This window comes from Takifugu flavidus, chromosome 15, assembly GCF_003711565.1.
Source record: "Takifugu flavidus isolate HTHZ2018 chromosome 15, ASM371156v2, whole genome shotgun sequence".
NCBI lineage: Eukaryota > Metazoa > Chordata > Actinopteri > Tetraodontiformes > Tetraodontidae > Takifugu > Takifugu flavidus.
In genome coordinates, this window is record NC_079534.1 from 13,482,389 (window position 1) to 13,510,212 (window position 27,824).

The 27,824-nt window shown below is 49.9% G+C and overlaps 2 protein-coding genes and 1 long non-coding RNA gene across 10 annotated transcripts; 1 reads left to right on the forward strand and 2 right to left on the reverse strand.

The window, feature by feature from the left end:
• Nucleotides 1–35: 35 nt before the first annotated feature.
• Nucleotides 36–19,162, reverse strand: spidr (scaffold protein involved in DNA repair). Of its 7 annotated transcripts, none has more exons than XM_057055687.1 (20): nucleotides 18,891–19,162; nucleotides 18,443–18,601; nucleotides 18,294–18,348; nucleotides 17,967–18,128; nucleotides 17,750–17,874; nucleotides 15,096–15,319; nucleotides 14,668–14,762; nucleotides 13,555–13,750; nucleotides 10,639–10,831; nucleotides 10,163–10,407; nucleotides 6,829–6,987; nucleotides 5,218–5,305; nucleotides 4,438–4,578; nucleotides 4,301–4,363; nucleotides 3,683–3,890; nucleotides 3,037–3,234; nucleotides 1,138–1,231; nucleotides 948–1,059; nucleotides 737–793; nucleotides 36–482 (listed from the first exon to the last, which is right to left on the reverse strand). In XM_057055687.1, exons 1-20 carry the CDS (start codon nucleotides 18,903–18,905, stop codon nucleotides 345–347), a joined length of 2,727 nt encoding a protein of 908 aa, XP_056911667.1. In that variant the 5' UTR covers nucleotides 18,906–19,162; the 3' UTR covers nucleotides 36–344. The 7 variants fall into 7 exon arrangements, 6 of the variants coding, with proteins under 6 accessions (XP_056911667.1, XP_056911666.1, XP_056911668.1 ...); XM_057055686.1 differs by having other exon boundaries at nucleotides 15,096–15,322; XM_057055688.1 differs by lacking the exon at nucleotides 4,301–4,363 and having other exon boundaries at nucleotides 15,096–15,322.
• LOC130538307 (uncharacterized) lies at nucleotides 10,826–13,173 on the forward strand. Its single transcript, XR_008953844.1, has 2 exons — nucleotides 10,826–12,353; nucleotides 12,812–13,173. It is a non-coding gene; the product is annotated as an uncharacterized LOC130538307 (long non-coding RNA).
• A 128-nt stretch (nucleotides 19,163–19,290) lies between the features above and the next one.
• Nucleotides 19,291–27,489, reverse strand: mapre2 (microtubule-associated protein, RP/EB family, member 2). 2 transcript variants are annotated; one of them, XM_057055695.1, is made up of 7 exons: nucleotides 27,341–27,489; nucleotides 22,498–22,625; nucleotides 21,987–22,132; nucleotides 21,688–21,904; nucleotides 21,463–21,605; nucleotides 20,633–20,791; nucleotides 19,291–20,534 (listed from the first exon to the last, which is right to left on the reverse strand). In XM_057055695.1, exons 2-7 carry the CDS (start codon nucleotides 22,616–22,618, stop codon nucleotides 20,436–20,438), a joined length of 885 nt encoding a protein of 294 aa, XP_056911675.1. In that variant the 5' UTR covers nucleotides 22,619–22,625; nucleotides 27,341–27,489; the 3' UTR covers nucleotides 19,291–20,435. The 2 variants fall into 2 exon arrangements, with proteins under 2 accessions (XP_056911675.1, XP_056911674.1); XM_057055694.1 differs by lacking the exon at nucleotides 27,341–27,489 and adding an exon at nucleotides 24,209–24,501.
• Nucleotides 27,490–27,824: the final 335 nt, after the last annotated feature.

A 27,824-nucleotide genomic window follows, 5' to 3' on the forward strand; every position in this document is an offset into this window, starting at 1 on the left:
TTTCAGTCCCACCGCCCTCACAAACACAACAATCATTGGCGGAACAATGTCATTTTTATTGAGCTGACGCAACAGACTTGGAGATATTTACAGTTTAAAAAAAAAAAAAAAAAAGGAGTCCCATCCCATTTGGTAAACCATGTGGGGCTCTGACAGGCTGCATGCCACCGGTCTACCCCCGGGCTGTCAACTTCTGCTCCACAGGACCGAGTATCGTTAACACAAACAAGACCTTGTCTTCCTGCAGCTTTGACCTGACCAGGGAGGCCTTCGGGAGGGGGGCGGGGGGCGGGGGGGGCTCGGCCCGTGTGCAGAACATCAGAACCATCTGATAGAAATCTCAGCTACTTGGCGTAGCAGCCTCCCAGGCTGACCTCCTCCAGGCCCATCCAGAGGGCCGGCGTCCTGGTGACGGCGCGGACGTAGACGGCGAGCGGGCCCACCTCTGCTCCCAGGACGCTCTCCACCTCGTATCCTGCGGACTGAACCGTTTGGCATTAAAACCCGCTCGGCCCCGCCGAGTAAATGATTTCTCTTTAAAAGCGAGCAGCCGGCCATGACGTCAGCGTCCTGGCGGCTGCGTTTCTTTAATTGTATCAATAAACGGCATGAGACAGAGATCATTCCTGCTCAGAACAGAACAGGCTTTATCACCGTTCCAGCACATATTGACAGAAGATCAATGCGCCGTGAAGTTCGGCCCGGAGTTATGTAACTGTTTGTAAGGCAAACATACATCGGCTCCCTCCAGCGCCGTGGCGTTGAGGATGGACACGATCGTCTCTTGCTGCAGCTGTTGGAGAGACGAGAAGCTGTTTGGGTGATGATGAGTGGGATTAAAACAGTGGGGGCGGCAAGTCCACTGGTTCAGTCTCATCAGTTTAGCTGATTTACGGTGACAAACTAGCAGCAAAGGCCATGAGCAGGTTGTGGCTAATTGTTCCCACCTTAACCTTCAGAGTGCAATCGTTGAGCGAAGAACTCAAGAACACTTCCAGCTGCATTCGTGTGTCTGGTTGGTCCACGACTGACTCACAGGAGACGCACTGGAAGCTGCCACTGTTGGGGGACAAAGCAACGCTTTGAGGTATATAACATATATATTATGCTACTCTGTGATATTTAGCCCGAACTTACTTCCCTCCAGCTAATATTTCTAAGTTGTCGCTTCCACAGCGGTTGCACACGGGCCAGGAGTAGGCGGTGTCCTCATCCACGCCAACGATCACGCCTGCGGGAGGAGAAACGCTTCGCAGGTGACTTTAAATGGGCCGATCGTCCAAACCCCATCATCTGAGAGCAGAGCCGACGGAGACCACGCGGGAATCCTCCGCACCAGTAGGTGGTGCTGTGACTGGCGAGCCAAGGAGGACAGCTGGGCGCCGTGGACGAGTAAGTTTTAATCAAAAAAGGTGCTTTTTTTTTAAATCTGTGGATCAATGTGCATGTTCTCAGGAGGGTTTAGGGCACAGCCTACAGGTGATATGCGGTAATGCTACATCTGTCCAATATTTTCATTTTTAATGCATCAACTTGACTCTGTTCTTGTGTGTTTTGGTCAGTCGGGTGTCCCGTCCTGCTCCAGGATGGACTTAAGTTAATTAGCAGATGCAGAACAACAAACTGACCCAACAGAGGCAAATCTTTTCAGCCCTCTGCTCATATTGGAGAAGTGAGTTTAAAAAGGAGCCTACGGTTGGCTCGGGGTTCTCCTGGGTCATCAGGCTTTGATTTGCCAAAGTCTCACAGCCCATCAAAGTGATTCTTCTTATCAGTTGATGACATTGCAACTGTTTATTAGTCAGCAGAAGACGCTGAGCTGATTAACAGGGCTCATCGCTCTGCCCACGAGAGCGCCGCATCCTAAAAGTGACACCATAAAAACAACTTTCACGCACAATTCTGCCCTCCCGCAGCGACGGGCTCTCTTTTACGCGGCATTAATGCCAAAGGTAAAGCTGTGAGGGCCGAGTGGAACGTGCTGTTAATGATCTACGCAGAGGTTTGAAGACGTCTGCGTGTTTGTGACAGAGATAGGCCTCGCTTTTCATTGTATCTGAGATAGCAGAGATAAACACAGCGAGTACTCCCTGCCTATACGCCATCGTGCTAACAGCCGAGGCTGCTGCCCTTTCACACACAACCTTCTATAAGATACCAAAGTTGCCGCTCGGCTTCTCCTCCGCTGGCACGTTAGCGTACGAGTGCAAAAAGCTAGTTTTTTTTTTTCTTAGTATTTATTTTTTTGGCCACCTGACCAAACATGTACAGCCAGAGGGGCCACGAAACCAGAGGGTTCACAGTTTGATCCTTGTCCTCGACTGTGACACCGAATCAACAGATGAGGATTATTGTCGTCTTTGAGGCCTTTTCTGCACCGCATTTACATAACAGGGAGAGAAAGAAGCAGAGCAAACCTCTCGGATCGATCCCAACCATCAAAAGGGGATGAGGACGCTGAATATTACTTGGAGAGAGAACTAATTTTTCTTTACATAAGTCAGAAAATGAAGCGCGGGTGTCTGTCCATTGGGTGTGCACATGTTGTGATACTGCTCTGGTGTGACCGTTTAACTGGTGATCAGATTAACTGCAGAGGCTTCCAGATGTTTGGGCTGTAGGTGTGGCTCAAGAACTCGTTCATGTGCCAAGAGGGTTTTATGGATCAGAAAATACTATTTGATTTTTCTGTTTGCATAAGAGACGCACGGTGGAAGAAATCCTACCGGTTTGCACAACTTCCTCCTCTGCTGAGCTGGGTGAGCAGAGGGCTTCAGTGAAGAGTGTGTTGTGTCATTAATGAGTGTGTTGATTGACTGGCAGGTGCTCAGAGATGTCAGCATATAGACCAGGGGTGTCCAGACCCAGTCCTGAAGGACTCCAGCCAGGATTCCATGTTTTAAGTCTGGTTGGACAGAAAACCCGGCTGGATTGCGGAGCCTCGAGGACTGGATCTGGACACCCCTGATATAGACAAAAGGGGAAAACAGAGCAGCACAATCAGGTGAAACCAGAGGGCCTGGAAGAGTGACTGACCTGTGAGGGAGCAGAGTGAATTGGGAGTGACCTCAGGGACCAGGGGGTCCAGTCTCACTGGTCTGGGCAGGATGGTGGGCTCGGTCAGCAACCGCGACAGCGACCCTGCCCCGGCGGAAGACTCGGCGACGCACTCGGGACGCCTCGACGACTGGCTGCACAGCTCAATGACTGACTGCTCCACACAGTGGAGAACCCCTGGGTCGGATCAAACGTTATCAAGAAGGAAAATCTCTGGTTCAGTTGGGCATAAAACCAGGAGAGCCGTTAAATCTGCACCAACGGGCACCAATAAGCACATTTCTGACCACGTCACTGATGCAAATTTAGCCTGTTTTGTGTTAAAGAGGAGCTCAAAGACTGAATGGAATTCTTGTTTTGGACACACAAGCTGAACGATCCGATTTCTTTTCGGTCCTTAATCCGTCTGAAGCGGGTTTGTCGGCATTATTAACTAACCGGTGAGAACAGGAGCGCTGCTCACCCTTATTCAGTTCGCTGGTGTAAAAAAAGAAATAAAATAAAACCAAACGGCTGCGTTGATGTTGCAGACGCACACTTTGTGTGATCTGATGCGGCCTGGACGGCGTGTGTGTGCTGACGGTACTCGCTAACGTGATCTCAGTGATCTGCTGCAAAGATCTACCGTGTTCTTTTATGACGTCTCTGAATGACGCCTGACAGGCGGCCGAGGACTTGAGCGCTCGGATGACGGAGGAAGTGAGCACACAGGAAGTGCTGACGCAGAGGGCCGCCGTTCGCCTGCACGGCCTCTCCGGCTTCTCCTCCTTCTCCTCCTGAAGGCTGGGGTCTGTGAGCACCAACCAAACCTCACCCTGGCCTACATCGCTGCCCTGGAACACAGAAACGGGGACACCCAATGACCTACAAACGCGTCGCTGCATGATCTACGTCCGTTCAGCACAACTCAGATGCAAATCTTTACGTTTAAAAATCAAACAGGCCTGATAGACTCTGGTGTAACATTAAACTCTGGTCTAACATTAAAAGCTGTATCTGCTCCCATGTGGTGCGAGCCTGTATTAAAGTCCAAGAATTTGTTCTCAGCCGTTATCTCATCTTGGTCAAAGTTTAAAGGTCTAGCTAGTCAATGGTTAAAAAAACCCCGCAGGGCCGTGCGCAGATAGTCGAGGCACATGGTGATACCAGACGTCAGCCTTATCGCTTTATTGGTTCGAAGGTTAGCGGAGGATTTTACAAGACGCGGCGTTTAATACGTCTTTCTGAATAAAGCCAGACGTACTTGCGTTAATCTCGTGTATATCACGGTGGCGGCGAAACTGCAGCGGAAGCTTTTAACGTCAGTCTGCAGAGGAAAAGAGAGAAGATGTGAGAGCAGCGTAGAGAAGGCCCACGTTTTTAGACGGAGGAAGAGTTCACCTGCAGGATGTCGCCTAAGCTCTGCATGGTGGGGGGGCAGTAGAGCGGGGAGAGCGGGGGGCCCTCAGCAGGCTGAACCGAGCTCTCCAGACCCGACAGCAGGTAGCAGAAACTGGGAGCTGAACCTGCAGCTCTGGTTTCCTGGTAAAAAGAAAACCAGACGTGTGGGAACACGAGTGTTTTAATACAGAGAGGTTGAGATACTTGCTGATTTTTATCATCTTCTGAGTGAAAATCATTCTAATGGCCTGTTTCCCACAGCAAAACGTACAATTCACTCAGCGATTTTCTCTTTGATGACACTACTCGAGGCCTTTTCTCTCACTGTCAAAACAAGACAGAAAAACCCATGTGGTACGTGCACAGTCACCGTTGCTGGTCCCAGATTGAGAAACGAGACAAATGTGAGATTTAAAGGTGGGATTAAAGGATGAAGATGCCACCATTCTGACAAGAAGCGCAACTGAGCTAATTGGAAAATAAAGCCGCGCACAAGAGAAACAATCAAAGATGCCACAGACAGAATAAAGCCCCTTTAATCCCTTTTAAAAACCAACCACTGGCGCTCCCGCGTGGCTAAGCGCCATCAGCGGGGTGATGCATGAGTTAAAACAGGTCAGGGCAAACACAAACAGCCCCCTCCTGCAAACAGCACGCACCAAGTTGCAGTATTCCTTTACCAAAAATGCTGAGTCACTCTGAGGCCTTTAAAATGAGAATGCATTAATAAACATCAACGTGTGTGTGTGGGTCTTTTTTTTTGCTGTTGTCAGAACTTACGCTGGACGTACTGGGAGGGGTTCTATGGTCCCTGAGAGGCATCACTGGGGGCCAAAGACTGTCTATCAGACTGAATAATCTGGAGCACCTGAGAGTGAACCACAATGGAGAATTAAAAGAAGCAGGAAGTGTTGAGGAAGGGGGGGAGCAGGGTGAGAAACAAGTCAAATAAAAAAAAAGGCGTCCTTCATAGTCAGTTTCACTTCGAGTGAAATGCAAATCTGTTAAGATGGAGCTTGTTTTAACATCACCCAGTATTACCAGAGAGCGTGCATGGGCTGGCAGAGCAGACACGGGCATAAAAAAATAATAAAAAAGAATTTTTACAAGCAAGGATTTGGAGTGACAAATGTGGGAGAACGGTTCACACCCTGCTCTAGTTCCAATAACTTTCAAGAGCAGCTCTAAGGAAGTTCAACCCCCAGTTATTAGAGGTTTATTGTTTAATACGGCGAGCTCGATCCCGTTCTTATCGGCAGTCATGACAGACGACGGAGACTTTACGATGGTCGTTGAAACCAGAAGCCTGACTGGAATAAAATGTCCAGTCAGGCTTCTGGTTTCACCGAACTCAACTGACAGGTTGAGTTCTCGTCAGCGCGTATTTAGTTCAGGGCAGCTGGTCAAGGTAACTTTTTCATTCATGAGTCTGTTGCTATATCAGTCAGTCGCTAACAACCTGTTAGTCAACCTGTAATCACAGGGCTCCTTTGTGCGGAACTGGTTCTGCAGCCCGTTCTAGTCTGGTGAGACCTTCTTAGGGATGAGTAATGTCAAAGCTAACAGGACCCATTCAGAGCATTGTGATTTTAAATCAGAGCTTATACGCTTGCTTGGACTGGGTTCATGTGCCGCGGCTTTGTTCCCAAATGTGGTTCGTTTGCGTGTCAAATGTGGACATTTGTCTCATCGCACGGGTCCCGGCCCGACCCCCGGCGAGCCGTCCCGGTGGGCCGTGGCCCGCTGTGGCTAAAGCTGTCGCACAAACGCGCTTCTTCATTTGCTCTCATGCTGTCGGAAATAGCGAAGATGATTATATCCCGACCAGATGTTTACTGATTATTTTAAACTGTGCGAAAAAGTGAGCGTCCAAATGAAGCCTGGACAGGTTTGTGTGCGCTTCTATTTTAGCTAACAAACAGAACGTGAGCCAGCACCGAAGACAGCCCATCCATCACGTTCTGACCGTAGACAAATTCCAGAGACATTATAGACCGCCGCGGCATTGAAAATACCAAGGATATAAACATCCCCCCAGCCAGGGTCTAAATGTTCTCATGTCACTGCTCGATGCTTCTAATCTGGGCTCTTTACCGTGGAAAGTCACTAGGGACACAGAACATGCGCGCTGGTATCACTTTACATGTAAACACAGTTGCACTTCTGGCAGCGCAGCGTAATGAGGTTAATATGAGTTGCAAACATTACGTTCACATCAAAATCCTACGTGGGCGTTCATGTCTGAGAAGAGAAATCAAGCAGAAAATAAACATTCTTTTGTGGTTTTTGTAAAGTTCCAGGCTTGGGCTGAAGGAGTTGATGAGATTTTGCTAGAATTGAAAGTTTAAGTCAGGCAGAACAGCTGAAGAAGAAGCAAAGGGGAGGGTCCACCTCTCTCTGGTGACCCGCTGCACCACTTTAATGCCCCTCAGCAGGCAGGTCCGCCCCTGCCACATGTGGCAGTAGTGGTGGAGGTCATCTTTGCAGGGCAGGAGGTGGAGCTGCACCACGCTGAACATCCCATAACTGTCCTGGACGAGCACGCAAAGCCTGGAGGAAGATTGGGGGGAGAAAAAAAGGTTTGCACGGCACCCAAAATGGTTAATTAATGCAAAATTCACTCATTTCCTCCAGTTGACAGACAGAAAACTCCCCCAAAATCCATCGACTGACCTTGAAACTCTCCGCACATTTATTGAAACATCGCAAACAACGTTTGCCACTTTGAAACATGTAGCGTTATGGTAACCAAGGAAACTTGACCGGAATAAAAAAAAGGAAGTGGGATCAGAGCAGAGACTCACTGGTCAGTGAATTCAGTTTATTTGGGGTTTTTGCAGAGTTTGCAAAACTGAGAGTACAGAGGTTCCTCCACATTCTGTTTTCACCCTGACTCAGTAAATAATCAGCAAAGATGAAGCTGAAAGAAGATTTATGCCCCCTTTCCTGCACCAAAATAAAGACCTAAAAGCAGGAAAACAGCCCGCTGCCGATACACAGCGATAAGGCCGCCGAGCTGACAGACACACGAAAGCAACGGAGCGCCGTCTCTGCCGAGGTTTGACTCCCGTAACCCTGCGGTACCTCAGCCAGTCAAGCTCAGACACGGCCCAGCACCAGCCCTGAGAGTAAACAGTAGAGTTCATATCCCTCGGTTAGACAAGCAACGGCCGGGGAGGAAAAGCAGGAGGAGGAGGAGGATGAAGAAAAACAGGGAAGAGGGAGGAGGACCGCCAGCATTCCCATCATGCATGTGTGTGCACATCCCAGACATTGGGAACGTTTAGAGACCGGTTTCAACCACCTGATTTCGACCTATAAATGTCGTCTGTTGGTAAACACAGCATCCGCCCGGGTTTGTTTTCGAGAAATAGATATCTAAATAACATTCCTGACGTGGCAATTGGCGACGGGGGCCGACGTCTGAAGCGGGGTTATTTTCACTGTATGGTTCCGGACATGTCGCCTGTCAGAGCGACCTTCTGCAGCCCAAAGGAAGCAACAGATCCAGACTGGAGATCAAAGCTATTCATCAAAGCGAGCACATCATCTACACAGATTAATGCGCTTTGGTTGATAAAGCCTAGAAATGTGCTCAATTTGTGGATTCCAGAATCTGTTCATTCCACTCTGCCGGTGTCAATATTGACTGTGGGGGCCAATAAATCGGATCAGCTTAATGTCGTGTCTTCATCTGTGAACTAAACTGATATTTGGTGGGAAGAAATATACACGTTTGAATCCGAGAATGACAGGAACCACAGAGTGCTTCAGCAGCCACCTCTCCGTCCAGGCCCTCCCTACAGCCGTTAACAGCTTTGCTTCCTCAAAAAAAAAAAAAAAAAAAGAGAGAGAGCGAGAGAGAGAAAAAAAGCCTCTGCTCTCTACCAAAAAACCCTCCGCTGCCATTGGCCTCTTCCAGTCACAGGACATTTTCAGGAATTTGTTGTTGCGAGCCATCCCAGAATTCCGAGCAACGCAGGTCTGCTTCCAGGAACTACGATCTACTGACCCTCTGCGAGACCCGCGCGCAGCCGCTTTTACTCCTGCGCACGCACGCTCGCCCCTGCACATGCACATTACTTGGCAACGTGCGACTGACCCGCACATTAAGCATACAGCAGAGAGGCCTCATTGGTGCGGGGGGGGTGGACAGGCGGGATTCCTTCCTGCGTGCTGTCCACCAATCAGGGCGGGCAGCGCGATAAACACGGTTGTAACAGGATCCTCGCGGCACATTGTGTTCCTTCTCCACCAAAAGGAGGAGAAAAAACAACTAGCTTCTCCTCGCGTCCGCTAAACAGTTAATCTTCTTGTTTATTCTAGTCTGAATTTACGGGAACTTGACATCTTCGGGCATAAATATCGCACTGGCGTCTCTCCCGTTTATGTGTTAACGCTGAGGCTAAACAATAAAAGGATCAAATAAGCATGTTGACCGGGGGGGGCGGGGGGTGAGTCATGAAGGCCGGGGACGCACGAGGAGAGGTACACGCTGTCCTCATCGCCATACAGCGCGGGATCAGTGGGGGTCCCGAGTCGGCATGCGCTCCAGCCTGGAAAAGTAGTTTAAGAACGGCACTTCCCGAGGATTAGAAGCGTAACTTAAACAGGCTGCTGACAGCAACCTCTCGCCGGCCTCTGTCCTTTCACTACCAACCCCGGCACGTTGGCGGTGGAGGAGGTTCGGAGACCCAGAGATAAGGCCGTAAACGTTTCCTGTCGGAGGGGCGGCGTTTGTTTACCAGCCCCAGAAGCAGCATGGCAGGAGCGAGCGTCAGGTTACAACCGATGCTCGGTTAGTCAGTTGAGGCCGTCAGCTGACTGGGGCTCTCTCTCCCTTCGGAGTGTTAGGAGTGTTTTTCTCTTATTAGTCAGCAAAAGGGAGAAACAAAGGCCTGGGGAGGGCCAGGCACACACAGGTCACGTCAGCTTGACAGAGGAAACTGAACTATTTCATTTAAAACTAGCGCTGAAAAGCAGAATATTTATACAATAATAAACAACCGTTTTCTTTTTAGCACGGTTCCATCTTCTAGTTTTAACACTCATTGTTTTGCTCCAATGGGAAATATTTTTAGTTGGGAAAAAACAAACAAAAAAAAGAGCCTAAAACCGCAGCGAGGACCAAACCGAGGTGCTGACACTTCTGGAGCGAGTAGCTTCCCAGGAGAGCAGCGGCATCAGCTCTCCAAGGGACGTCCGTTTCATGCGCTCGCCGGCGTTGTTGCCTTAATGTTTGTGAAATCCGCCTTGTTTAGTACATTGAAAGATGGGAAAACGCTGCCGTGGACCCCCCCAAACCTCCCAGAGCCGTTTCAGACTGACGTGTTAAAGCATAGGTGCAACTTTAAAAACAAAAACTGGAGTAAACTCGATTCACCCAAAGACGTTTGAGTGGGCATAAGTTCAACATCATGTCGTTGTTCCTGAGAATTGGCAAGAATAACTCGCACGGCGGCTGGATTCAATTAGGAATGTTTGTGTCCTTTGTCAAACAATGCCATATGGCTGGAGACAGTGTGAGGAGTCTGTGGGCTGCAGCCCTGGGAACAATAGCCCGACCACAGGGACCCACACGGTGCCACCGAGGAGGGGCACGTAGGGCCTGAGACCAAAGAAGAGCAACCTACATTGTTTCTCCTCAAAAAGGGTAACTGGCAGCAGATGGAGCAATTAGCTGGCTGTGTTTGACGCTGAATGACATAACAAAGGCCGCTCTTACCTCGTTTTCCCTTTCTCCTCGGAAGGACGGAGGAAGGAAGTCCCGGATTGAACCCTGGGCTTTAGAAAGGACAGGGGGGAACTGTCGGGGACGGCGGTGGCGTAAACTCTCTGGACCACCACCTCCACGTCCTGGCCCACAGAACCAGCCTGGCCCAGGCCTTCCACCACCTCCAGTAGGGAGAAACTGAGTCTGCTGGAAAGGCCAGAACCTTCAAATCCCCTCAGAGGATCCAACAAAGGGACCTGAGAATCAGATGAATAATGAAATAAACCAAATGTTTGATTTAGCTTTGTCACTCCTCAGTGTTTTGACTTAATTAAATGTACCAAATAGTGACTTATTCTGAAAAGGTCTTTTATTTTATGTTAGGGGAGAACATACAAACCCCACGTGATTTGGAATCGAACCCAGAACCCTCCTTCTCTGTCTTGGTACTTTAACAGTAAATTTGGGAACCAAACATCTGCTGTCACCTGTTTGGCAGCGTTTGCTTCTCTGGTCCTCGATGCCTCCAGCCGTCCAAATGTTTGACAGAGGAAGTACGGGGGACACCTTTCTACGGCCGGGGGGCCTGGGTGGGACGTGCTGGGAGCAGATTGGACCTTCTGGCTGAGGTGAGTGTTGAGAATGATGCTGCAGCTGAATCCCTCTATGGAGAGACTCTGCCTGGAAACAGGAAAAACCATCAGATTTAGAGCTCTGACAGTTACCTGGAGGGAACAAAGGAATTAAATCTGTTTGTGACAGGTTAATCACAGATTGGAGATGCTGTGATGAAGATGAAGTGGAAGACGGATGATGATGACGCAGAAGAGTGAGTCTACCTGAGATATGTGTGTGGGAAGAAGGGTGCAAGTTTAAATACGCAGCAGCGCCCTGAGGTGATGCTAATGTAAAGTTGATACAGTTACAGGAAGATACAGATGTTAAAAAATAACCAAATCACATCAGCTCTGTGAAAGTTGTGCCCCCTAACTTGTCTGAAGCCCACGTGAGAGGCAGCCAAGAGTGAAATAATTTGATGAGCAGCCTCATGTGGAGGTTTGAGGTGTACTTTTTTAATCCGTACGACGTGATTAACAGCCATATGATGGCTTATCTGTGACTCAGAGCCGGGAGCGCTCCATGACTGGAACTATCAGACGTGTCGCAGCCCGCCCCGCAGCTGTGTTGATAGGGAATCAGAAAAATCACAAGGAAAAAGCAGATAAAGCCGAAGGGGGGGAAAACAAAGGCGTGATAAAACAAGCCACCTTAATAATGTGATCTGCGCGAGTGTTCCAGAACGATCTTAACATCGTTACTGAGCCCTCTTTGATATGAACACTTGGTATTACAACTGTTCTGGAGTATCAGCAATAAGAGTTAATTATTACATAGTGACACCATTCAGTTACAGTCGGAATGTAAACACGAGAGGAACAGAAGGGCCAAAGATTCAACTAGGACAGACTCCTGTCAGCACACAATGAGAAGACAGTAATCTTGATATTTATCTCTGATCTGAGGTCACACAGTCATACACCGAGTTCCTGGTACTGTACTCTTCACATCGCCATCGCTGACTCACCCGAGTCGTCATTGTAATTTAATCCAAGTCAATCAAATCTAACGCCTGCCACGGTTCTTCCTTCATCGCCGTGACAGGTACATGGCTCCACTCACGTTTCGCGGTTTTGCTTCTGAAAAGCGCGACTTCAATCTTCTTTTATAAATTGGAATTGGAATTAAAGCAGACGGATTTGATGGAGACGCTAAATGTTCTAAAGGGTTATAATGCATTCACAACACGTCAATCACACAGCACAGAACGAACTATTCCAGGTACAAATTTTCCTCCGCGATCAGTGGAAACCTTCAAATTAACCTGGAGATCAGAGGTTTATCCGACGTCCTCAGATCCCGACAACATCACAATGTGAACTGGGGCATCAGTGACGTCTGGAAGGAACTGGATTATTATCAGATGCTAACAGCTCCTCCAGCTCACCACCTTTCATCACATTTATGATGGACACCGTTGCCGGTCCTCGACACGTTAAATTCCTATTTTCACATGGCCCCGTTCCCTCAGCCGGAGGATATCGGCGCAGCAATTGGTGCGATCCATTTGTCACCAGAGCAGAACATTCTGTTCAGGACGACAGGTACAACAAGCAAACAGGAAGTGCGAGGCCGTTGTGAACAGGTGAGTGGGCAGCTGTCATCATCAGACAGGTAAAGGTGTGGCTGCGGCTGCTGGCGTCACACCGTGCGAGTGATTAATACCTGCAGGTATTTCCGTTCAGGCATCGGCCCACTCAGAGGCGTGGGAGGTGGGAGGGGCCTAACTACTCACTGCCACTAACTCCATGTAACGCGAGACCGGAAACTGATAAGGGATTTTTAAAAAAAAATTATGCTCATGATATTCCGGACAGAATCCTTATCAATGTAAAAATGTAGGCATGTTAACTGATTGCTCTATCTTCTTGTACCGGGAGGGGAGGAAGGTGGGCGAGGTGCTAAAGCCATGGATACGCTAAAAACCTCCATGTGTTTTCAATCTCAGTTCCTTGGCTCCCTCCACTCTCTGCTCCCAAATGCTCCAGAAAATAATCCCACTGTGTTTTTTCCCTGGTTTTCTGGAAATGACCTAACTGCCAGGAAGAGGAATGTGAAGCATTCCCTGGAGCTGTGCGTGACGTCAGCACGCAGAGGAGGCCCCTGCTCTTCCGCCAGTTTGGATATTCCAGCAAAGTCAACACAAATTCCCAACAGCTGGAGTCAACTGTTGCTTCTCCGCAGCTCCAAAACGATCCAGAAAAAAGAGGGATGGGTGCTAACATCTGGGTCTTCGCTGTTTACTGGGAACATCAGGCGTTTCATGTGTTACAACTCAGAACTGGAAAATGCAAAAATCGACGGAAAAATTATGTTTTCTAGACGCAACTAATTAGTGCTGTTTTGTGAGGTTGCTTGACTATTTGCTTTGCATAATTAGAGCCGCGTATTGTCACGCAAACATCTCTTGTGTTGTGTAAATGCTTCCATCGTTCCGGCTCCTGATCTTCTGCCAAGGAAATTTAACTAAAAACAGAAGAAAAACCTCTCGCAGCTGGGGACCATTCACGCAAACGTCAAACTATCCGCTGCTATTCTGCCCATTTTTCTCTCTTCCCCAAATTTCCATAATCCATGGATGTACGTGAGCGCTCTTTCCCGTGTTCCTTTGTCAAACACATGTTTCTTACTCCACTACGAGGTTCATTCCCAGTGCATGAGCGCTGAAGGCCCCAGGCTCACATGTGTGTTATCTGTTTATTGGATTGTGACGGCCCTCCAAACTAGTGGTGATAAAAATCAAAGCGGCGGAGTCCTGGGACGAGTGTGATGTAATGCCACCTTACCATGGCGGGTAAATATGGATGATGTCTTTGGGTGCAGGCATCAGATGGGCCACAGTCTCCCTGCTGAATAACACCAGCACAGGCGCGCTCTCCTCCGCTCCGCCGGGGGGTCGGTGGCGCTCGCACCGCGCCGCTCGCATGCCGCACTCCTCCATGACCTCAAGCACCTCCAGCACCAGCACGCCGGGCCTGTCCACTGCAGAGCAGCGCAACAGCACAGATGTTGAATGCGAACAAACGCAGGCGCGGGGCTGCTGACTGCGCATGCATTTGAGGAGTACGTTCATTTTTATCAATCTGTGCCGCACAGCTGGAGACAAATATGCTGAATTCCACTGGGCGAGATGCTTGGATTTGCACCAAGGTGCTGACTGTGCTTCTCGGCCTGAACGGTAACGCCGCCAGAGGGAAATTAGGACGAGCAAATGGAGGCTATGCCCCGAAGGCATCGCTCCAACACAGATAACTCGCATGTTGATTGTGCCGAATTTGAAAAGAAAACGCGCGATGGAGTTCGTGTTTAAAGGGGAAAAAAATGCCTGAAAGAGACCAGATGTGGGGCTTTTTTTTTTATCAGATTAGAGTAAATCATAGCAGCGGGGTTGCTAAAGAGCTTAACGTGGACATTTCACAGGAATGTTAAGTGCAGCGTGTGTACGTTTACATCTAAGATTGCAAAATATTCCGATTGGACACAGGCGGCCTGCTAAAATATGAGGGGTTTATGTCGAGGAATACGTCAGGATCCGGCTCATCCCTCACCAAAATAGCGACAATAAAGCAAAGACAGTAAAGGTCGGGTGGGGGCAAATGTGAGGAATTAAATATGTGCTAAACCCTAAGGAGCTGGTTCAAAGGTCACATACAGGAAGCTTTCCTCTGACAATGAGGCCCATCGCGTTTTTTTTACAGCACGTAAAGGAAAAAGAGACAATAGAAGACACAGGCAGGCTACTTCCTGTCACCTGTACGTTACGCTCATGGCTCAGAGTCAGGGATCCACACGCAGTCAGCACTTCCTGAATGCTTCTCCATCAAATATTAGGAGACAAAGTTCTGGATTAAAGATGAGCGCTCCTGATTCGGGGTTAAATGTGGGCGGGCGTGGTTCACCTGTGGCTGCCGAGGCGTCGGACTGGTGCCTCCAGAAGCTGACGGCGGACCTCTGTCTGCTCTGCAGGCGGCTCAGCCTCTCGGCGAGCCCTCCGCTGTAAACAGAGGTGAACAGATGATGCTCCGTGATAGAAAGTGTGTGTGTGAAAGTGTACGCAGATACGCAGGTGTGTGAGCAACCAAACAAGCTGTTGGGGGCCACAGATAATCATCTCTCAGATTCGGAGGGCTTGAAACTGACGACCTTTAGCGCCCACATGCCCCGCCAGGTGTCCTTTTTGACACAATTTTTTCCACCGAGGCACCTGACAACCCCCCCTAATGTCAATGCCGCACGCATTGATTTGTTATTTTTAACATCGCCCCCAAAAAACGTGCTTGTACTGTGAAGAAAAGTGAATCTGACTGGTAAAAGAAAGCGATCGGACCTTTGGAACTTGCGTTTCTTTTTGGCAGAGTCTTCGGGGGTCTTGGACTGAGCCTCCCTGGGTCTCTGAGGGGTCCGCAGCAGGACCTGAGCCGACCTGACCCAGTCGCTGGCCCGCCTTTGACAGCTTTCACCGGGCCGGGGGGGGGAGCTTCCAGAAGCGAGGCTGCTGGACGTGGTGACGCTGCGGCCCACATCCTCCCCGTCGGACACGTAGTCCGATATCTGCGGCGCAAGAAGTCGTAAATAACCACAAACGCAATCTGAAAAAGATTTGAGTGAATTTTGCCAGCGATGTCGTCACCGAACATCAGTTGGATCCCGGTATTTAAAATTGGACTGCACTTCAAATCCAGACCAATTTGAAATACAATCCAACTAATTAAGTCATTAGTAAACTGGGTTATTATGGGTAACCTGCACTCATTCAAACAGCACTCGGACAAGTATTTTTTTGCTGCATCACCGCTCGGTGCACCTGAGGAAACCTGCCCTCATGGAAAAATACACAGGAGAAGCGCTGAGTGCCTGTCATGTGCAGACACGACCAGCATACCAGGATCCGTCAGCCAACGTGCTCTCGTATTTGAATCAACTTGATCCTTCTAGGCCCGGTGCCAGGAGACGTCACACTCCAACCCACTACAGAGAATAAGGAACACTATGTCCCTGGCTGCCGCACAAAAATGTTTTCACCCAGCACTAAAAGCATTCTGAGCACAAAGCTCCGGACAGCCGCGCACCCCGATATGTTTTACTGAACAAACAGTAGTAAAACGGCGCTGTTGACACGGGCCCGAGCGGGCCGAGCCCTGGAGTGGCAGAAGGTCGTCGACCCCGGTGACGGGCCGCATCTGGGGAGGCGGCTGTTCCAGTTGGCCTTGAAACAAAGAGTCATCGCCGCGGCCCCGGCCTGGCGGGCCGCCACCACCTGCGCGGGCGCTGCACTCATCATCCAGGAGTCGTAAATTTGAACTTGGCCCGGAACCTGCTCTCTCGGCATCCTGCGCGATCCGGCCCGGGCGGTTATTGGCAGGGTTGGAGCGTGCCTTCCAGCGACCCAATCAACCCGCACTGGGATCACATTGTGCAAACATAAATAAATAAATAAATTCCACGTGCGTATGGACGTGTCAGCTCTGGACTCCCAAACGCCGCACGTCTGAGCGAGCGTGCGCAGCAGGAAGAGAGATCGATTCAACCCGCAAGATCCTGATCTCGAGCCGTATCGGGGGCCGATAAGAGCAAATGAAACCCAGCAGTTGCGTCTGCGCGGGTGATGCTAATCAGCGCCGCTTCCTCTCTGCACACCGCCGCTGCAAACTGGACGCCTCGTCCACATTAAGTGGTGCAAAGGTAGTCATGTGCTACGTGCATGTACACTTTTGAAGGGGTTGTACAGATCACGTTGCCGTGACATCAACCGTGCGATTGCGACCTGCCTCATACTGTCTCTTGCACGTCCTTGACATCACCTCTAGAAGATGACCCAACAGGCAGCGAGGTGGATTCTGATGGACCCGAGTGAATGTGGTCGCCCCTCCTTCTATACCTCCCCCCCCCGCCCCCGTGACAACCGTGCCTTGGACAAACACCGTGTCTGAATGGCTCCTGAGAGGAGAGTCGCCCGAAAACGACGACCCAGCAGAGATCGACGACATTGGTCACAAAAAAACGCAGTCATTCATCTTCATTAACTGAACTTAAAAACATTCCAAGAGTGAAACCGCCTTCATAAATATGGAGAACGCCAGAGCAGCACGACGCTGGTGCTGCACATAAACAGCAAACGTCGGGCCTGTTGTGTTCGAATCGGGAAGTGTTTGTGCTTCAGAGGAGTGAATGAGTGTCCAAGTTCTCCCTCTGCGCTCCCTCGGGGGTTTTATTACCTCCCCAGCCTGTGAACTTTGGAAGTTTGGACCATAACCTGGATCCAGCGGCTGCGGGGTGGGATTCTGGATTGAACCTGTTCGGGCCTTTCGGCACACAAAGATAACATTGAAGTCGAGCGACATGACAACCCTCCGACCACTGACAGCAGGTAGAACTCCGATCCCAGGACTAACGGTACCGACGGAACCATCAAGATTACGGAGGAAACTGGGTCACACTTTCCATTGCGCCCACACAGAAGGTCCTTGGCTCTTCAGTCAAACGTTGCAGTTGTATTCAAATCTGCTGCCAGAGAACTGGCCCCCACATGGGAACCAAACCATCGAGTGTCTGTTGACAATCACAACAGCTCGTACTGAACATCCCAGCATCCCTTTCTGTCCAACTGTGCTTACATCTGTTATTATGAAGTCATTAGACACTATTACACTCCAACATCGCAGTAAGTTGAGCTGTAATGTATCCTGAAACATGGTGGGTGTGTTCACTTATGGCATTAAAAGAGCGGCTTCCTGGATTCGAGGAAATCCTACCGACACTTATGGTCCTACTTCTAGGAAAAGTGCAGACGCTCAAAGTCCTGGAAGCGTGATTCGGAACGCACGCTGCCGACACACGCCTGGCGCTGAAGAGGTCAAGTGGCGCCATCTAGTGGCCACGAAGGCGCACAACAACCAACATCAGCGTGCACGTCTTGGTGCTGGTTGTTGCGGCGTTTGTCACTACTGACAGACAGAACCGTGGAGTCGTTGCATCACTCACGTTTGTGGGTTTAAGTGGTTCCGGCTGCTCGCAACAGGGCTCGGAGTCACAGTCGGAAATCCGCTGCTCGCCGTCGCCCACCGGGTCGTCCGCGTCGCTGTCCGTGTCAATGGCCGGGAGGTCGTCTGGACAAGGAATAAAGCGACGACTTGAGGTCCAACCGAGGCGACTGCCATCAGAATTTCTCTGATTCGTCTGTGTGCATCCTTCCGTTCACCTGTTCCGCTGGTGTGACCCTGACGCGCCCTGCTGGGATGAATCGGCGCCCTGGTTCTCCGCTGTCCCGGAGTGGCAGCTCCGGACAATCTGGACTCCTGGTCCTCATCACTGGAGCTCCACGCAATGTCCTCGTCGCACTGAGCGGCGCCGGCAGTCGGACCTGGACAGAATAAACGCCACCGCACGGATCCGAAAGGGACGGATCAAATATTAAAGTCACAACAGTTGTTCCATGTTCTCCGTTGTGTTTACAGCAGCTGAGACCTGCGTGTAACCTCATAGTTGTACTTTTTGACCTTTGACCCTGTACAGAGGCACTAATTACCTGAAGTTGGAGACAGCACCAGCTCCTTTAACGCAGACAGCTTCCTTCCTGGATTCTGTTGGGAAAAGAGAGAGAGGGAAGAATGCAGAATGATTATAGATCATTTTAGGAAGCTCAAATTGGTAAAAAGTGGCGTATTGAAGTTTGACCTTTAACCCCGAGGGATCCAGAAAACTGTCCCCGCATCTCTGCCAACTCCTGGCGGAAGACACTGATGACAGCGGCTCCCTGCCCGCTTTCTGGAAACTATTTTCCACATCGTCCGGAAATAAAACGTGCTTTATATCATCATTGGGGCGCCTTTTACGCTACAAATGTGGGGGGAAGAAAGGACGAGATGTCACATCAAAATAAGTCCCCCGCTTTCATTCTGGGTTTTAACGAGATTGTGGCACACCGGTAGCATTGCTTTTCACCTGGCTCACCGCAAGAGCAATGTAAAATTACAAAGAGCTGTGCATTTGTTGCCAACAATCGGCCTAAACTAAAGAAAAACACCAACGGAGGCGACAGAAAGCAACACGCCAGAAAGCTACACGCCTTCATGATACAGTTAGCTTGAGCTAATAGCCGGGTTAGCCGTACCGGGTTTCTTACCTTTCTAAAAGACATAACGACTGGAAACAAAGTTTGCACCACGTCTGTAGTCCTCGCATGTGTGCACAAGTTGTCCGGTTAGTTATATTTGCATGAATTGGTCGCCGTTGGGTCTCCGTGTGCCGGTGGTTCCTGCCGATGCTAACTGTGTTTGCTAATCAGCGCTGCTAGCTGTTGCTCAACCTGAGGGGCGTTTTTTTTTATTATCCTTCACCCTCTTGGACCATTTAATGAGCAATCTTCACATTTATGGACTCGTTTAGACACGCCGTTAATTGTGGTTGCTTGTGGATGTGCACTTTCTTTAACTTGTGATGTGATTTTATATGCAGGAGCATCAGGTAGTTGACATTCTGGGTGCTTTTATGGGATGGATACAAAAAAAGCTCATTTGACATACTTGTGTTGTTTTGGGTTTTTTATTTATTAAATATGTAAAAAGCAAGTTATTCACAAATAAAATGCAAAACATGCAACACATTTTTGGGGGGAATGCATAATGAGTGGGACAAAAAACATTTACTATTCATTAATTATTGACAGTACATGTTTACATTCCTTTTCATTTACACAATAATATATGACTAAAAGCTTATGGTGCACGGCCCTGTTCAACATTAGTTAATGCAATATTAAGCGAATACACTGTCATTACTGGAATATGTTAAATTACTCAGTGAACCGACTCGTCCTGTGGTAAAAGAACAACTTTTGAAATCTGAACGGGCCACAAGCCGCATCTGTGGCTCTGAATTTGAAACGCTGCCTCCCAATAAGACTCGTCCCCCAGAATGTCCTCTGTAGGCATGACGACGGGCGCCAAACCTCACTGTCCGCTATCAAAAACGCGCGGTTGAAAAGACAATCGGACATTTTGAATTAGTCAAACAGTCAAATGCTGGAATCATACATTTATTCACAAATCGTGTTCTGTAGTGTCGTCCTTCACGAGGACAGTACAGAACCTTGCACTATTTCTAAGGCTTAAGAAGAACAATAATAATAATAAATATGGTGAGGGTCTGTGGACAGATTGTCCAGTACGGAGTCAAATGTCAGTGCAATGTATGGAAGGAGATTAAATAAGAGCTACTACGAGCCCTTTCAGGGCTTTTCTTATTGCATTCTGGTGAATAATATTGTTGATATGCAAAATAAAATTAAACTGAACTAAAAACAAACCAAAAAAAGGATCCAGGAAAGGTAACACTTGCACTGACGGGTACATTTACCCGTCTGAACTTCAGCATTTCGTCACATCGACTGCAGCTTTTGAACGGACCGACGCGCCTTCGGGAACGGCCGCGACGGTCCGAGCTCGTCTGCCGCAGCAGCAGTTTCACCAAAAGTCACAAAAGACATCAAACAGTGAGCGGAGGGATACAAAAAAAACCAAAAACGTGACGGTGCGTCTATTCAAGAGTTTTGCTTCGTGTGCTCAGTCTCGGAGAGGAACGAAAACAACGAACCACGGGGGTGGTGGTGGGGGGGTAAGATTAAAATCCTCTGACGGTTCTCACGTGTTCGAAAATGGAGTCAAAGCCGTCAGTACTCGTCCTGCTCCTCCTGCTGATCGTCTCCTCCCTCCTCCTGGATCTGCTGCTCCGCCTCCTCCCCGTTACCCTCCGCCAGCTCCGCTCCTTCCTGAGCATCAGAGACAGAAAAACGGGGCGTGAACACCTCCGAAGAACCGCACCCACACACGGCAGCCGGCCCAACCAGACAAACGGTTCCGGACCGACCTGCTCGTCGGAGGCGTAGAGGATCTCCATTAGCCGGTCCACGAACGGCGCGTTTTCTTCGCTCTGTTCTTGGCACAGCAGCTCCACCTCCCGCAGCTTGCTGAAGTAGTAGTCCCGCTCCTTCTCCACGCCCTCCAGAGCCGACTTTAACGTGTTCACCTGCGCACGGAACACACAGTAAACCTCACGGCGGCCCGGCGAATGCAAACGACCTATTAACGAGGAGCCGCTCCGAGTCCATTAGCACACAATGCTACGTTTATTAGCTCGCAGACAGATGCTGGTTGATGTTGGGTGAACAAAAGACTCGTTCAATCCGTTCTAATATATTCGCAGCCACGAGTGCGGGTCGAGCCGCATTAGCGGGAATCTTAATTTGCCTTTGCTCCCGCTGGAAGCGACTCCAGCAGCAGCCTATATCTGCGTGCGCTCGACCTCGATTCCACAACATTCTTTCGCGGCTCTGTCATCCCGCGCGGACGCGACGTGCGAGCGGGCTCCGAGGCTTGGCCTAATTTCCAATCTGATACAGGTTCTGGTTCCTCAGAAGGCTCGCTCTTCTTCTGCGGTGGTGCCGGTGCGCTGGGCTGCTATAACACTATATTTACACTCCGGTTCTGTTCGGCTGAGGAAACAGTTTAATGGAGACTTCCCGCCTGACTGTTGCGCACCGTGGTTTGGGACCAGTGTCTGAGGTTTGACCGCTAGGAAATGTGGGAGATTAACGGGCTTTATGACGAGCCTCGGCGGTCCAAACCTCCGTCACATGACTGCATGTCGGCGCTCCTGTTTAATGAGGACAATCAGGAAAATATGCATCTTCCTGTTACCTGGTCGGTGAGCTGTGTGACCTGTGCTTCCAGCTCCTTCTCTCCTTTGGCAGGAGTCGATGGGATGGGGATCTTTTTGGCCGATGAGGGTCTGGACGTGGGGGTGGAGGACTTGGGGGTTGTAGCCGCCGACCTGGAAGCTCCTGTAGCAGCACAAGGGTTTGTTACCCCGGGGTAAAGGGACGGTAGGACCTGATGGTGCCCCGGGGGTGGGGGAGAGGTTACCTGCTGTGGGGGAGCTGGCGGCGTGGTGGGACTTCTTCGGCAGGTTGAAGATCTGCTCGCCGGGATCGGGAGGGGGGATGGCGTCCTGGCCCTGTCTGGCCGCCACAGGGTCGTACTCTTTACCGTCGTAGTTTGCGTCAAAGAACTTCTTGAACCACTGGATGAAGTCGAGGTTGTCCTGGAATCTGCCTTTGACCAGTTTCTCGACAGGAATGATCTGAACTCACAGAATAAACAGAAGTGATAGAAGCCCCCCTGCAGCGAGGGGGGGGGGGGGGGTGCAGGCCCGGCGGACCCACCTTGTCCACATTCATCCGTTTGAAGGAGGCCTGGAGCAGTTTGAAGTTGTGAAAGTACTCGTGCTCCAGCTTGGCTTGAAACTTGACCTTTTTAAGACTGATGCAGCCGGGGAACAGAAGATCCATGAACTGGCAGTAGGCAGCTCCTGCGGAGGCACGGAACCAGACAGTAGAGAGGCGGAACCAGGAACACAAGCAAAGGGAAACTACCGCAACCCGCTGTGGGATTTAACATTTTAAAAAAACATCCAAAAAGAATTCATTAAGAAGTCAATCTAAATAAACAGCCTTAACAAATAATGAGGACGTGTGTGTGTGTGTGTGTGTGTGTGTGTTCCGGTGGGCAGAGTAATTGAAATTGGATTACTTGGGCGCGCGAGGCTTGGTGTTTATTTATAGACGGTTCTGGGCCACCGAGGTGAGCCAGCTTCCCTAGGTTAGGTTTACACGGATTTATTTCCGCCCAGTTGCTCCCGTGCTGGGGGGAGAACGTCTCCTGGCCTGTGCTCACCTGAGGAGAGCTGCTCCACCTTCGTGTAGTTCAGGCAGAGGATGTCGTTGACCCAGGCAGTGATGTCATGCCTGCTCATGGTCTCCTGGGTTATTGAGGTAGAGTAAACGTTGACCGCCATCCCCCAGCTGGAAAACAGAGCGCAGCCATGAGGTTCTGATGACACCTGAGGTGAGCAGGACCGCCTCGGGTTCCCCCCATATTTGCCTTTTGCAATCAACAAGAAAAGGGAACCTTTTCGTGCCTCCGTTTACTTCAGGATTAATGTCAAAATCCAGTAATTACAACTCTATAAGCGTACGAGGAGTTTTGGCAAATGGAATCTAAAGCGAGCACCATCAACAAAGCCCATGTTTCTTTAAAAATATGTGGAAGAAGAAAAGACTTCAAGGCAAACTGTGAGTGTAAAAAGCCCAATTGAAGCCAGTGTGAACAAGTTAACTCCGCGTTATCAGATAGTCGACGTTTGAAAACACACAAGAGGACGATTGTCTCCACAAGTGCAGCGCTTCTTTTAGATCATATATACGTAGATCCATGCGTCTCCTGTTAGACTGATTAGGCCACAGATATTACCATCTTTTTGTGGCACAGCATTCTTCCCCTCCACCATAATGAGACCCAAATGCCTTCTTTGAATGTTTAAGAATTGTTTCAATCCTAATTTAAATTACAGGGTCACACTATTACATCATTTCGGAGGATTCAGCAACAGATGAGACACAAAATGTCTCGGGATTTGGAGCAAAACTCCCCCATCTTTGATCCCTAATCTGCGGGTGAATCCTTCGCACAACGCGGTGGTCGCATGAATCAGCCGCCTCAGCATCGAACACGCACACCGAACACGCACGTCTGGTGTCCGGGTCGTGCCAGCGTGTCCCCTTTTGCAGCCAGATGATAACACGTAGAATTAAGCAGCTAAATCCATCCATTCCTGCGTGACCGTTTCAGATTAGCGACTGGCTGGCAGGTCAGATGCACGGCCACGCATGCCCTAAAAACACGCACGTCGCCGTCGCCACCGTCACGATGCTGCTCGGAACAATAAAGTTCCCCCGTCGCAGAGCTGCAGGGGCAGAACACAGCCTCGGATAACCCGATTCCCTGGGAAGGACGAGCAGGAAACTGGGCCAGCCGAGTCCCTATCAACAAAGCGGATGTGGGAGCTGTTAGCATGCTTTGTTAGCCGGCCGGGGGTAGCCATCCTGCCGGGGCTGGGTGGATGCCCCCTTTGGTGGGGGGAATTAGCCCTGTTTTGTAACCCGTGAGGTGAAAACACCCCCCCTCACACACGCACACAGCTTTGGTTTCATGTGGTTTTGGTGTCATGTCAGCGGAGGCGGCTGTCTGCGTCCTCCTGTCACGTTCCGAGCGGATCCCTCCTCGATCATCCCGACCGAGGCTGCGACCGCCCGCAGCCGCTCGCAACGCGGCCCTGCCGATGACATATGCCGGCGGGAGAAGCTCTGGAGCTAACTTTAGCGATGTGCGACACGGTGTCGGACGCACACGGAGCTGACATGACAGGAGGAGGCTGGGCGACAGCGCGCAGACAGCGGGTGGCTGCGCTGCGCAAGCCGCGCACGACGCGGAGGAGGACCGGGGCGAACCGGGGAGGACCGGGGCGAACATGCAGCAGCGTCTGCGCCACTCGCCCCTTTTATGCGCTTCCCACCCGACATGAAATCACCACGTTTCGCGGATTTACCTGTAGGCGCGCTCTTGTCGCACTGTATTTTTCCTGTAAGGAATGATGTTGGATCCGCTCTCCGGGACGATGTCGTTGTTATTCTCTCCATTTGGGGAAAGGGCTTGGGTGGGACCGGGCATTTGGGTCTCGCAAGTGTGGAACAGATAGTCTGTCCTCTCTCTGGCCGGGGGAAAGAAAAAGAAAAGGAACGATGCTAAGAAAGCGGCGCACCTCCGGGGCTTCTTCCCTCTGTCTGCTTATTCTTCACAAATCTCTGCCGCGGTGACGTCACCGGGGCCTGGGTCATGTGACCGCCGGGGCTGGCTGGCTGGGTTATTTCAGCCCAGCAAATGACACCAATCAGACCGGGGAGGGGGGGAAAAAGCCACCATCGATCGTCAAATCTGGCTTTTGTTTTGCAGAAGTTGTCCCAGGGATGAAATGAATCAAGGGTTCGGAGCAGGAACCGGGTTGGATTTAAGGAGAAAGGCAGCCAACGCTGGCTCAGCCGGACATGAACTGATGCTGCGTTCTTGGCTGCAGACTGAGAGATGTTGTGTGAAAGCAAAGGAAAGCAGACGGAGATAAATGCTAACGAACGCCACGAGGCGAGAACTACTAACCACAAAACTCACAACAACATCTAGAAATTTACTGGTTCGAGTCCTGGAAACTGATGAGAAACATTTTTTTCCGGTAGATTTACTGGGACGGCAAATGCAGTCAGACAAACCGGTAATTAAGTGTCTTCTTTAAAATAAATCAAACTCATTCATTTCTCTATAGGGGGGATTTTGTTTGTTTGCTTGAAGTCGTTAAATGGCGTTAAATGATAAGATGATTGGCCCAATCAACAGCGACCAACAGTTCATCTCTGACAAACTGGAACCAGTAAATGTTGCAGTGTGAAATAAGCTGGGGACCAAATTCAGGGTTGCTAGGACAACACAAGTCTGCACAACAGAACCTTGAATCATCAGCAGATTTCCCAAAATAAACCCCTGCTTTGCTGAATGGCAGACTAATATTCCATTTACCTTGGCCTCAAACCAGACCAGTTCACCCAGTTCTGAAGTAAACCCGTTCCCAGGGGACTAATCTGCACGGCTGGGCGGAAACGGGTCCGATACGTGTCAATAACAGATTAACACGCGGCAGTTATGGTGCTGCCTTCCATTTCCCACCTGAACACAAATGTTGGCAGAACTTTATGGGTCAACACATTCATGGAACCCACGCCACTGTCCAAAGGTCTGCCCCCTTTTTAAAGGATGACCTTTGAACCTATTTGTGCAGAGGTTTGGTTTGGTTTTTTAGGGGGGGAGGGGGGTCATAACGGGTCTTCTTGGTAGGAGACATGTCCCAATGTCCTGCCTTGATTTTTAGCCCTGATCATTTGCAGCCACACTGGGAGGTTATTATTTTCATCATCACAAATGAGCCAATGATGTCAAGCATCGCCTTTAAATGGCTGAGCTATGGACACTATGAATATCTACAGGAAGACATGCAACACTTGATAAACGCTAAAAGCTACGGAAATGCTAGCGGCCCTGACAGACCGGAAAGTGACATTCAACGGCCAGAAAATCCTAATCTTGACGTCCAGAGGACGCAGGAAGACGGGGAACATACGTTCATATGGAGCAAATGTCACTCAGCTGTCTCCTGGTTGTCACTTCCCAGTCTGAAAGGCCGTCTTGTGTAGCCAAACATTGTGGGCTGGGGATTATTTGAAGCTAAATTTGGGGTAAAAGCCTTTATCACATGATGTGATAAAGCACAGTTTGGCTGCCAGATAAACTGTTAAGATCAGGATTGAGGCGTCTAGACACTAGTATGGATATGTTTAAGACCAGAGAAGGTATTGCGCGTAGATACCCAGCCCCACGCATGAATGAGCGTGCACGTTCTGTAGATTATGAGGAGAAACACACGCGCTCGCTACAGTTGTGCTTACACTTCACCAGCTGAGGACGCTCCTCCTTGGCACTCTCGCCAAATGGCTGGCATTCAAACACAATGTTCAATATCAACTGTTAGTAAAGTGCGGTTAGCCGACACATTCGATAAAAGAAGGCGACGCGGGAATAAACCCGAACCGCATCGTCACACAAATGTCACATTTTGGTTTTGCAAAGGCGGCAAAAAGCAGCAGCAAGTGGGCTCCGATGCACCGATCCACCTCTGTCACGTGTCCAGCTCCGCTCTTTTGGCCACCTCCCGCCTTGGGACGATAAGAGGACGCGGCTCGAGGATCTGGTCCTGTTCCTGGGTTGATAAGCGAACCAAAATCATCGGAGGACCCTCCGTATCTGAACCCAACACGCGTGCTGGTGAGGTCCAGGTCCATCAGAAACCGCAGTGATTTCACTGTCGTCTGAATAATGCCTCACATTCACAGTGCAACTGGATTTCTTTGAGGTTAACACGACTCAAAGATCTCTTTGGATCACTTCCTAGACTCCATTAAAGGTTAAAAACCCTCCAACTCAGGCACCACGACTAGTCACATGCACTATGTGGAGTCTGTTGCTAATGCATTTTAGAATATAAACAGTATTTGCTTGTAACAGCTGCAGTGTTTACAGGTCTGTGACCTGAGGAACGTCCTGCTGGGACAGCTTGGAGAGGATGCAGCAAAGGGCGAACCACTGGAATGTTGTGCGTGAGCTCATTCCACGAGGGAGCGACGTGGTTGCATGCACGCGTCGCCACCCTCCCGTAGATAGGAGCGTGCACGATGGGGGACAGCTCCATGTGCAACACCCTGTCCTGCACATTCAAGAGTCCGTGCAAGTCAGCAGCCGGGCAGCTGCTAGCTGCAGGAGATGAAGCTAACTCAGCGCCCGAAACGGAAAGTGACTGTTAGAGCAGTCAAACCACGCTTGAGCAAACAAAGAGGGTTTTATTTCCTCTTCCGGGCCACATGTTACTTACAGCGACCATAGTGCACGTTAGTCGGCGAACCGCAAAGAGCCACGAAGCTAATTTTCTTCCTTGCAGCACTTTTTGAACAGTGACAGCAGACATATGCTCCGACTCTGTACCGACCACCGACACGCACGTCAACGCATCCCGGTATTTATGAGAGATCCTCTCAAATCGATTTACAAATGATAATTATCGAACAATGGAAACGTCACTCACCGCTGAACTCCGACCAAAGGTGTAAAATTCTCCTTTTTTTCCGTCTGAGTCACCCCACCCTCCAACCTTTGACGCCCACTTTACAAAAGGCGGAAGTCGACATGTGATTGGACGAGGCGTCATCGGTCTGGCCGCTGATTGGTCGGCGGCTGACTCCTCGCCCGGCTTCGGGCCAATCACGACGCGATGCGTTGATCTTCGGGAGCTCCTCACAGCTTTTATCCGTCTTTTCGCTTTCATTTGAATTTTCGACCGGAGAAAAAAATGATGTAAGCGTGGAAAGCGGCAGTTAAAATAAGCACTACGAATAAAAAAAGATGCGCTGTAAAAAATACACATACATTTTTTTGCAAAAATCACGATCCAAACATTGCCGACACTGGGATCAATCAGTGACTGAATCGGTTTTCACCCGCAGCAAAGAGAAAGATGAACAATTTAGTTGTTCAACTCCAAAGGGAGGTTCTCTCCACTTTCATCTTAT